The sequence below is a fragment of the Thamnophis sirtalis genome, unplaced genomic scaffold, assembly GCF_051295495.1.
Source record: "Thamnophis sirtalis isolate CommonGarterSnake01/CBP01778 unplaced genomic scaffold, rThaSir2_p1.2 scaffold_14, whole genome shotgun sequence".
Classification (NCBI taxonomy): Eukaryota; Metazoa; Chordata; class Lepidosauria; order Squamata; family Natricidae; genus Thamnophis; species Thamnophis sirtalis.
In genome coordinates, this window is record NW_028261394.1 from 13,160,745 (window position 1) to 13,173,029 (window position 12,285).

The 12,285-nt window shown below is 41.9% G+C and overlaps 1 protein-coding gene across 2 annotated transcripts in view; it reads left to right on the top strand.

Moving 5' to 3' along the window:
* IFT38 (intraflagellar transport 38) overlaps positions 1–12,285 on the top strand; it is a 58,323-nt gene that overhangs the window by 39,316 nt on the left and 6,722 nt on the right. For both annotated transcript variants that reach the window (XM_087728687.1, XM_087728688.1), the window contains exons 9-11: positions 495–567; positions 9,954–10,061; positions 11,535–11,590. In XM_087728687.1, the coding sequence (XP_087584813.1) occupies positions 495–567; positions 9,954–10,061; positions 11,535–11,590 (237 nt within the window). The remainder of the gene's footprint in view (positions 1–494; positions 568–9,953; positions 10,062–11,534; positions 11,591–12,285) is intronic.

The following is a 12,285-nucleotide window of genomic DNA, read 5'->3' on the forward strand; positions in this document are numbered from 1 at the left end:
GACTGTGAATATGTGTGCGTTAAACACATAACTAAGACATATTTAATATGAAACTTCAGATCTGCATTACAGAGCACCATAAAGCTATTTTGGGGCTCTTTTTGAAATTCAATAATTTAAACATATTTCTTCCCTTTAAATGCTGGTGGTTATACTATTCGGTTAATCCCAAAGGCAATTATAATATTCTAGCCACAAAGATAAAATACTGTATTTTCTCAGGTATCCCTGAAATAATAAAAATGGGATTTAATTATGTCTCTAGTTTTTTCCCCCTTCTTCTTAGGCTTAGCCAACATGTTTTCCTCACTACATTTGTAAGGTGTTTTTTTTAAAAAAAATATTCTTTCTTACGGTGGAACCTGAGACTGCATATCAGTTCTCAATTTCTGGGCCTAAGCTGTCTTTCCAAAGCCTTTTCTCCCATCCTGGTTGTCTCCTAAGTCAAGGGATTCTCCAGCAGTGACTATCCTGGTTTTGATCTTCCCTTACAGGAAGCAGAAAATACCCTGCGGCTGATGCAAAATAAGCTGAAGGAGGAAGAGAAACGTTTGCTGAAGAGTGGAAGTAAGTTACGGATCCCGTTGCAACTGGTATGCTGCGCACAGGGCTGGATGTTCTAGTCAGGCAAGCACACTGCGCACACAGGCGCATGCCACCACCCTGCAACACCCAGCTGCTCGGTGGAGGTCGCGCATGCTTTGCGCGCCTGCGCAATTGGCACGGTTGCTTCAAAAACAGGCAAGGAATGCAGGTGGGCCAAACGAGCCACCGTTCCGGTACGGTGGCTGCTGCTCCCGGCTACCACCAGTATGGCCATACCGAGCCATACCGCCCAGAACCCACCACTGGTTCAGCGACTTCCAAGTAGTTTCTTTATTGTTGCTCGCTGAGAGACAGACTAAAACTATCTGCATAACTATAGACGAGCTCTATGAACTGCTAGGGAGTATCCATCTTTGCCTTCTTCCTGACTACCAGACAATCCAAGTTCCACTTCCTCTTTGCTCTCTGGAAAGCAGCCCTTCCCATCTGGGAATCCAGACTACATTCCATCACACCTGTGACACCCCTCCATCTATACCACCACCCTTGTTTCAACTAGCAGAAAGGCAATTAAATGAAACACGTTCATTGAACATTTTTCGCCTTCTCTCACATTGTTCTCAAATGACAAAAGTGTTGGCTTTTAAAGTGATTCTTTGGGCTTCCCTCAAAGTTTTTGAGGACCACAGGAAGCCCTGGGATTTCTGATGACACATTTGGCTTTTAATCCAATATACCTAGGTTGGAAATTTCAGCTTGCAGAAGATACGTCAGCAAGGAAATGTACAGTCATTGCTCGTTGAACAGATAGACCTCGATTGCACAATGGTTAGAGTGCAGTACTGCAGGCTACTTCTGCTGACTGCTGGCTCCCAGCAGTTTTCCAGTTCAAATTTCACCAGGCTCAAGGTTGACTCAGCCTTTCCATCCTTCCGAAGTGGGTAAAATGAGGACCCAGATTGTTGGGGGCGATAGGCTGACTCTGTAAACCGCTTAGAGAGGGCTGTGAAGCACTGTGAAGTGGTATATAAGTCTTAGTGCTATTTCTCTTCCTTTTCCTTCCCTCCCTCCCTCCCTTCCTTCCTTCCTTCCTTCCTTCCTACCTACCTACCCAGTGGTTAGAATGCAGTATTGCAGGCTAACTCTGCCCACTGCCAGCAGTTTGATCCTGATAGGCTCAAGGTTGACTCAGCCTTCCATCCTTCCAAGGTGGGTAAAATGAGAACCCAGATTGTTGGGGGCAAGAGGCTGACTCTGTAAACCACTTAGAGGGGGCTGTACAGCATTGTGAAGCCTATGTGCTATTGCTATATCTCACTTTCTGGATCTAGTCAGGATTGAACTTGACCTTTTAGTAACATTATTTCAGCTCATGTCAATTAATTAACCATTTAAGTAATCCAGGTTTATAGATGAGTCCACCAAAGTTGCTATTCTCACCACAAAGTTTATCAAGTCCTGTTTTTGCATGCCTAAACATTTGTGATCTAAAACACCACAGTGAAAAGCTGCATCTGTTAATTCTCATTCATTCCCTCAATCTTTGATTTGATTTATTTCCTGCAAGAGACACCTTAAAATCTGGAATGAAAAACGGATAATCCTCTTTCTTCCTTGTCACTCCTTGATCAAATCTGTCTGTTGGAACATATCCCTTCAAGCAGGATGCAATTAAGCTGGACATATTTATAATAAGTAACGGCATAAATTATTAACATAATAGCTTTTGACTGGAAAAAATTAGTGGTAGATTGGAATAATTTATCTGGGAGTTTTTCCAACCCTTTTGACTCATCTTAAATAAGACGTCAGCAAAGACCCTGCGGATAAATCACCTGGGCAATTTTAATATCTGCCAAGCAGAGTGAACTAGAATTGAACAGAAAGTCTCTAGGGGAGCAACTAAGGAAATTAAGACATATATTATAATTCTTGTTGATTTTCCATTGGCTTGTGGCTTTCCTCGGTTCCATGCCTTTTTTTTTCTATGATACAGAAACTAAAGTTTCTATGCTGATAGTATCAGGATTACCTGAAGTGATCACAATGCATCCAGGTTTGCTCGCCACGATGTAAAAAAAGATGTGGAGACTCTAGAAAGAGTGCAGAGAAGAGCAACAAAGAGGATTAGGGGACTGGAGGCTAAAACACAGGAAGAACAGTTGCAGGAACTGGGTATGGCTAGTTTAATGAAAAGAAGGACCAGGGGAGACGGATAGGAGTCTCCCCAATATCTCAGGGGTTGCCACAAAGAAGAGGCAGTCAAGCTATTCTCCAAAGCACCTGAGGGCAGGACAAGAAGCAATGGCTGGAAACTAATCAAGGAGAGAAGCAACCTAGAACTAAGGAGGAACTTCCTAACAATGAGAGTAGTATAGAATAGAATAGAATAGAATAGAATAGAATAGAATAGAATAGAATAATGGAATGAAGGATAGGATAGGAATAGGATAGGATAGAATAGAATATTAGAATGAAGAATAGAATGGAATAGAATAGTGGAATGAAGAAGAGGATAGGATAGGATATTGGAATGAATGGAATGGAATGGAATGGAATGGAATGGAATACAATACAATACAATACAATACAATACAATACAATACAATTCAATTCTTCATTGGCCAAGTGTGATTGAACACAGAAAGAATTTGTCTTTGGTGCAGATGCTCTCAGTGTACATAAAAAGACAAAATACATTCATCAAGAATCATAAGGTGCAACACTTAATGATAGTCATAGGATACAAATAAGCAATCATACTAGGAAACAATCAATATAAATCGTAAGGATATAAGCAACAAAGTTACAGTCACACAGTCATAAGTGGGAGGAGATGGGTGATAGGAATGATGAGAAGACTAATAGTAATAGCCATGCAGACTTAGTGAATAATTTGACAGTGTTGCCTCCAGTAGTTGTGGGTGTTCCATCACTGGAGGTTTTAAGAAGAGACTGGACAGTCATTTGTCCGGAATAGTCTAGGATCTTCTGCTTGAACAGGGGATTTGACTAGAAGACCTCAAGGTCCCTTCCAACTCTGTTGTTCTGTATTCTATTCTGTAAGTTACAGAACTAATGACCGGCTTCAAACTGGTTTGTTCGATCTAAATGGACAACTGTCCTGCACAATGAAGTCCAAAGGCCCTTTCCTCTTTGAAGCTTGATTTTAAATAGCAAAACCCTGGAAATATTGGCAGGGAAGCTGGAGATTGTAGCTCGGTGCATTCAGAGGGGCAACAGATTTTAAGGAATTTGATATATTTTAGATCAGGGGTATCCAACCTTGGCAACTTTAAGATCTGTAGACTTCAACTCCTAGAAGTCCTCAACCAACAAGTCCACAAGTGGTCCAAGTTGGACACCTCTGATAGAGATGAAATATTTCTTTTTTCAAATCTCAACCTGTTGCACGCACATAAATTTGGAAAATAAATATTCAATCTATATCAGAGGGTGTCCAACTTTGTCAAGTGATCTATTGCAAATGCACAAACATCTACCAAGTGAAGCTTCTGAATGTCTTAACTAAAGGTTTGAGGAAATATCCTTGAATTTGTGGGTGAATAGTTTCCTTCCTTGGAGCTGAGCTCTTCCCATTTCTTACCCCTCATTTCTTTAATATTTCTTTCACTGTAGCCTAGGGGTGTCAAACTGAAGGCTCTGGAAGCCAGATCCAGCCTGCCGGGTGCTTAGATCTGGCAGGGTGTGCTGGAAACAACAAAAGGACCAGCTCATGGTGCCTCTCCTAGCAAAAACAGAGTTTGGAGAGCTATGTGAGACCCTCCTTTCGCAGAGAGTAGCAGGAGGCCGTTGCAGCTGAAAACAGAGCTCAGGAGCCTGTTTTCAGCGGCAGAGCACTTGGCACCCCAACTCGAGTGACGCTGAACTGACCATGCCCACCTCAGCCCACCCAAGACCAAAGACAACCCTGATGTTGAGTTTGAAATGAAATTGAGTTTGACACCCCTGCTGTAGCCATTTTGGGTAGGCAAAGAAATAGTCTGCTTGGTTTACTTATATTTCTGCTGGGAAAAAAATCCTAAATGAAGAGCGCTAACAGGCCTAGGGGAGAAGAGGCAGATGGGAGACCCGTTCAGAGTTCTTGCATTTTAAGAAGGTTTGGCGGATTTCATTCCCATCGCCTTAGACTAACAGTCAAAAATTAGCATTTGCCTAAGGCCACGAAATAAGGCTCTGAGAGAAGTGCAAGGAAACCAGGCACATCAAGTGCCGGATTTGAAATTTTCCCCTGGTGCAATCATTATCTCGACTCCTGCACCGCTCCTTCTTATCACAGACATCCTTTTGGGTTGTTTATTTGTTAGCAAAATGCTGTAAGGATTGGGGCAGGGGGGGCTAAGTTCCAGAGTTGGCCATTCAAAGGAACGTCTCACAGATTTGAAGCTCCAGCAAAGAGCAGCATCGGAGTACCAGGGCACCGCCGTCCAAGGAAACAGGCAGGCTCTCTGGAGATGCAAAGCACATTTTGTTCTTTGCCAGAAGCAGAAAAAGGGGCATATAGAATAGAATTCTCTATTGGTCAAGTGTGATTGGATACACAAGGAATTTGTGTTCAGTGCACAAGCTCTCTCAGTGTACATAAAGCTATAAGTGATAAATCACGATCATAATCATCGTAAAAATACATTCATCATAAATCATAAGATACAACACTTAGTGATAGTCATAGGATACTAAATAAGCAATCAACATAAATCTAACCAGGAAACTAAATTAAACAATATAAATCATAAAGATACAAGCAACAAGGTTATAGAAGGAGATAAGTAAGAGGAAGCAGGAGAATAATAATATTAATACAGTCTTAGTAAATAGTTTGACAGTGTTGTAGGAATTAGTTGTTTAGCAGAATTTATGGCATTAGGGAAAAAGCTGTTCTTGTGCCTAGTTGTCTTGGTGGCAGTGCTCTATAGCATCATTTTGAGAGAAGGAGTTGAAACAATTTATCTCCAGGATGCGAAGGGTCTGTAGATATTTTCACAACCCTCTTTTTGATTCGTGTAGTATGCAGGTCCTCAATAGAAGGCAAGTTGGTAGCAATTGTTTTTTCTGAAGTTCTAATTATAAGGAGAGGGAGAAAGATGAGAGAGAGATGAGAAAGAAAGATGAGAGAGAAAAGAGAAAAGTGATAGATGAGAGAAAGAAGAGATGCAAAAGAGATGAGAGAGAAAAGAGATGAGAGATATGAGAGAGAGAAAAGAGAGATGAGAGAAAAGAGATAAGAGAGAAAAGAATGAGAGATGATGAGAAAGAAGATGAGAGAGAAAAGAGAAAAGTGATAGAGGGATGAGAGAAAAGAGATGAGAGAAAAAAGATAAGAGAGAAAAGAGAGATGGGAAAGAAAGAGATGAGAGAGAAAAGAGAGAAAAGTGATACAGAGATGAGAGAGAGAGAGATGAGAAAAGTGAGAGAAAAGAGAGAGAGAGAAAAGAGAGAGAAAAGATGAGAGAGAAAAGACAGAGATGAGAGAAATATGAGAAAGAAAGAGATGAGAAAGAAAGAGATGAGAGAAAAGAGAGAAAAATGTGAGAGAAAAGAGAGATGGGAAAGAGAGAAAAGAGATCGAGATGAGAGAAAGAGGTGAGAGAAAAAAGAAAGATGAGAAAGAGAAATGAGAAAGAAAGAGATGAGAGAGAAAAGAGAGAAAAGTGATAGATGAAAGAGAGAAGAGATGAGAGAAAAGAGATGAGAGAAAAGTGAGAGAAAAGAGAGAGAGAGAAAAGAGAGAGAAAAGATGAGAGAGAAAAGAGAGATGAGAGAAATATGAGAAAGAAAGAGATGAGAGAGAGAGAGAGATGAGAAAGAAAGAGATGAGAGAAAAAGAGAGAGAAAAGAAAGAGAGAAAAGAGAGATGGGAAAGAGAAAAGAGATCGAGATGAGAGAGAAAGAGATGAGAGAAAAAAAGAGATGAGAGAGAAAGAGAGATGAGAAAGAAAGAGATGAGAGAGAAAAGAGAGAAAAGAGATGAGAAAAGAGAGAAAAGTGGGAGAGAAAAGAGAGATGAGAAAGAGAGAGAAAAGAGATCGAGATAAGAGAGAAAGAGATGAGAGAAAAAAGAAAGAGATGAGAGAGAAGGAGAGAGAGATGAGAGATCCCGTGTTTTGTTTTCTGTGGGAAACGGTTCCATTTTGGCGTGTATAATTGAAAACCTGGGGATGAATAACCCTCCTGCTCGCGTAATAGGGGGCAGCCAGCGGTTCGTCAGGTCCCCTTAGGGTGCTTTGAGAAGGGCAAGAAAATGGATAGCATCGCTTATTTGCAAGGGAGGGAGGAGCAGCAATGGCTGGAGAGCTGCTTGGCTCTTCCCCAGGGGCTTCTTGGCAGACTAAACTAGACCTGTGTAAATGTGAATCAGCGAGTGAGACTACACAGGTCAGTTGACAGCAAATGCATCTGGGGTTTATCAAGGCTGACCTTCTGTTTTCGTGATGAACAACAGGCAGGCAAGAAGATGGCATGGTCTTTGCCCGCAAAGCTCCTGCTGGAATTTGTAAACATAATCAGTGCAAGATAGCGCGTGAAAAATGCCCGGCGTGATCTCACTCGTCCTGATACAGACAGGACAATTTGTCTGACATGTTCGTCATGTGGAGAAGAAGAAGAAGAAGAAAAAAAATCAAAAGTATCCAAAAAAGGAATTACACAACATTACTCAAAAGTTTTTAAAGGGAAAGTGAATTGAAACTTCAGGCTTCCCCCCCCCCCCCTCCTACTAGGAATTGTTCCAGAATAAATGAATTAAGAATATCATTGTAGGAGATGATCAGGCTGACGGTGAGGGAGGGGCCCAACACGTCATCAGTCTCGCGTCCCTTTGCGCCCACACGAAATCTAAGTCCAGCCCACCTTGAATTCCGTTGATCCTTATCTACTGCTAATTTGGTTTGGGGGTTTTTTTGCATTTTTTATTTTTAAACATAAGAAACAACATAAAAAAAATTCTCATCCATACATACTGTAGAAAGTGTATCAGTTGGTTATAAAAGGTTTTCATGCCTCTCTTGCACAGTCATCAAGCATAATTCATATTAACTCAAGTATTTTAACTCAAATATTTATACATGTTACCCTTATACCTCCATTTATGTTTGACTATAATTAAACGTCCTTCATCATAAATTATACCAAAATTTAATACATAACCACATACTGGCATTTCATTTAATATTTCTAAAATCCTCCAATAACACTGAATCCTTATGTCCTATTCTAGCTAAACACTTTTCTAATCCTCCTTTCTAATCCTCCTTTCCAAATCGCTGTTGGCAGTTTTCATCTAGTTTCCTTATATTATACTCATGTATATGTATATAAGTTGTCATCGTCATCCCTCCTTTATTTAACTATATCCTGTATCATAACATTTTACCCTTAATAATCAAAACTTAACTGTATCTAGCTTGATTCTTTTTTTAAATTGACTTTTGTATAAAATCCAAAGGGATTTCTAATCTTCCTTTCATGGGTATCATTCAATATTCATATCCAATTATTACTTATCATAACACTACACATTGTATACATTATTATCATTATCAATTATTTATTTAGTTATATCTATTATTACTAAGTTTCACTAAGTTTAACTCTGCTAATTTGTTTTTAACTGCCTGGGTTTCTTGATTTCCCCGTTTGACAATCACGGTTTAATAAGATACATGCTTTTTCTTTTTCATTATTATGATATAAAATACAAAATAAAAGGAAAAGAGAATGGGGAATTAAGGGAAGGGAAGGGAATGGGGAAAAGGGGGTGTGAAATTCAAGAGGGAAGAGAGAAAGAAAGAAAAGGGGGCATTGATTTCCAACCCTTCCTAGCTCAATACAAGATAAACACACTCCAGGCTCAACTTTTTGCTTTTCCACATTTAATACATAACTAGCCATTTCTATAACATCAAATTTTCTAGCCGACAAAATCAAGATCAGTTTCCTTTTTTTCTTCTTCACAAGCACAAGTTCCAGAAGTGATGTCCAAATACAAACATATTTTCCTCTTTAAATAAAGTAATCCATGTAAGCGTTCCTACTTCATCTGCCTTGCTATATAAATGGTATGTATTTCCATTTGCACCTAGAGATCTTTGTGAACCGTCGCCATTTTTATTTCCAAAATTTATTGCATTCTTTCACATTTTTTGATCTTACTGAAGAAGGAAAAATACCTTTAGTAAGATCTATGCTTTTTTCTGACTGCAAGGATAGCTTTGGCTCAGCACTGAAAAAGGGACAGTTTTGCCAAGACTGGGAAACTGGATTTTTGGGGAATATATAATAGCAATGGCAAAATTAACAGAATTCATCCCGTTGATATACCTGGGGTGGGTTTTTTTGAACCTTTTGCATTGTGTGCAATCTTCCATTCGCCCTTGTTTTACAATCTGAGAAGGTCATCCTCGATTACAAATTCAAAAAAGCCGTGGCTTTCTTTTCTTGCTACAGTTAGTCCTCAGCATGCAACCGTTTGTTTAGTGACTGTCCAGAGTTACAACAGCACTGAAAAAAAGGGACTTGCTTCCGTGTTCCTTATCACCGCGCAGCAGCCTCTTAGTGGCCGGCAGTCTCTTTTGTTCTTTCAAAGGGTGACACCCTCATCCTGCCTCTCTGGCAGATAATAACTTTAACAGATTACCAGGGTTGGAAGGGACCTTGTGGGTCATCTAGTCCAGCCCCCTGCCCAGGCAGGAGACCCTACACCATTGAAGTTGAATCTCTCGATCAGTTTCCATCCATCATTCCTTGTCTGGCCTTCAGATGCTTTGAAAATAGCCTGATGCCCTCCTCTCTGTGGCAGCCCCTCAAATATTGGAAGACTGCTATCCTGTCTCCCTGGTCCTTCTCTTTCCTAGACTAGCCATGCCCAGTTCCCGCAACTGTTCATCGTATGTTTCAGCCTCCACTCCCCTCATCATCCTGGTTGCTCTTCTCTGCACTCTTTCTAGAGTCTCAGTATCCTTTACAGATTAACAGAGTTGGAAGGGACCTTGTGGGTCATCTAGTCCAATACACACATACCCGCCCAAGCTGGAGACCCTCCACCATTTCTGACAGATGACAGTCCAGTCTCTTCTTGAAAGCCTTCAGTGACGAAACTCCCACAACTTCTGAACATTCTGTGGGTTGATTGTTCTCACTGTCAGAAAATGTCTCCTTATTTCCAGGTTGAATCTCTCCTTGATCAGTTTCCATCCATTGTTCCTTGTCTGGCCTTCGGGTACTTTGGAAAATAGCTTGACCCCCTCCTCTCTGTGGCAGCCCCTCAAATATTGGAAGGCTGCTCTCCTGTCTCCCCTTGTCCTTCTCTTCCCTAGACTAGCCATGCCCAGTTCCTACAACCGTTCTTCATATGTTTTGAACTCAAAGGGATTCTCGTTTTTATGCAGGTCACGATGACTCAGACATGGAGATTCATGAGGACGAAGGATCGGACAGTGACCTGGAAGACCGGCAGCTGATCAAGCAACACACAGCCATGGAGATGTTGATGCACGGTGGGTCCATCTGCTCCTCTGTCCCCTTCCCAAACGGCTTTCAAAAAATGGTTTTGAACAGATAAAGCAATGTCAGTTTGTACCAGCGTAAAAAAAAGAAAGGCTTTCCAGATTTAAAATGCTAAAGAGTGCCTTATTCCAGAGGTGATTTTAGACACAGCTGGCCTTTCTCCAAATTCCAGATGAAATCCAAAAGGAAGAGAATTTACAGGGATTAAAAATGTGTCCTTTGCTGTCAGCCTTTTGAGAACGAGCGAGGAAAACAAACTCTACAAGAAATACGATAAAACTCTTTATTTATTATTATAGAGGCTACATTGACCGTATTTTGGAAAGCCTGACAGTTTCTTGTTTCAATAGAAGAGAATATTTGTTGCTCAGGGTTGAACTCTGGTGTCCTTGGTGCTCTCTGAGCTGGGTTGTTTTCATGAGGACGTTTCATTACCCAGCTACGTAATATCATCAGTGTTAGAAAGCTATGGGAGTTTCCTCTCTGTTAATATACAAGTTTGGTGCATTCCTTTCCTTACCTAGTTGGATAATGACACGCCTGCGAGTAAACAACCGAGCTCAGAGAACATCAAGGGCTCCACAGTTTCTTTTTCTCTTAGGTCAAGAAGAGTTAAGCCAAGATATTCTTGAGCATCTTTCTCACCCCAAAGCTGGTGTGTGTGTGTGTGTGTGTGTGTGTGTGTGTGTGTGTGTGTGTGTGTGTGTGTGTGTGTGTGTAAAACCTGTGGCATTCTTTCACATGCTCCCCCCACCAACAACTGTTCAGGAATAAAACACCCATTCCCTGTTTCCTGGTGGAAGGACCCACAACCTCAGATGCTAACAGTGAAAACTTTTTGAAAGTAGACGACCAACAGTCTTAGACCAAGTCAGTTTCCTTCAGTTTAAGCCCATCTTACCAAATTCAACCTGAGCCAAAGGAAAAGGTGCTCCTTTGGAGGGGCAGAATCCCACCAAAAAGGTGCCCATTCTGACAGGTGTGAACATTTCTACCTTGGATAGCTCTACTGACAATGGAAACATCTATGTCAGTGATGGCTAACCTTTTTGTTGTCAGGTGCCCATACCCATAATGCAATGGAGCCTCCCCGCGCATGCGCGCATGCACGCACACCCCCTGTGCATGCACGTGTGTGCCCCCCCACGCCCCATTTTGGACCTGGAAGGCCTCCTGCACCTGGAAGCCAAAACGGGGCATGAGGCTGCAAAATGCAATGCAAGCGCCCCCCAGTGCATGCGCCTCACCCACCCCCTATGGATGCGCGGCAGAGACCCCAAGACAAGCTGGCCGGAGGGAGGCGCACGCACATGCCCAGTGGAGCTGAGCTGGGGCGATGGCTGGCACGCCTGCAGAGAGGGCTCTGCACGCCACCTGCAGTACCTGTTTATTTATCGATGGTCCTGCCGGAGCTTGGCTTAATATTTTCGTTACACTTCCTGACAAATAATTGTGTGTTTCAGGGCGGCCGAGCAAGCGGCTTGTTGGAACCATGCACGGGGGAGACACGGAGGACGAGGTAAGTCGTGGCTGTGGCTGAAATCCCACGCTAACGTTGAAACATGAGTTCCCGTGCACTTTTTTTTTTGCAAATTAGAAGCAAAGGTTATTTTAATGGTTTCCCTGTGTGAAGGAAAGCGGGAAAAGGTTTCCGCTCATTTCCCACCACTGCAGTTTTGCGTTTATTTATCCTTAAACCAAAACCCATTTCTTATGCACATAGTTACTACCGGGTTTAAAGTAACCATTATTTAATGAACTTTTGAATGTTGGCTTTTCAGTGTCTCTTGTTTAAAATGTATATATCGTATTTTTCGGACTATAAGATGCACCTTCTCCCCTCCCCTCAAAGGGTGTGGAAATGTTGGTGCATCTTATACTATGAATACAGCCATTTTTGGTCTCTCGAAGCCATTTTTCGCAAAAATGGAGGCGTTCCCCCCCCCCCTTCAGCCCCCAGAAGGACTCTGCAGGCTTCCCCAGGGCTGGGGGAAGGGGGAAATGCCCCCGTTTTTGCCTTCCCCCTGCCCTGCTGAAGCCTGCGAAGTGCTTCTGGGGGCCAGAGAGGCCAAAACATTTTTTTCTTACTTACCTCTTTGAAATCTTGGTGCGCTTTATACACCGGTGCGTCTTATAGTCCGAAAAATACGGTAGTTGTTTTTATGTTTGACTGTTTTATTTGTACACCCACCGAGTCCCTCTCTAAGGCAGGTG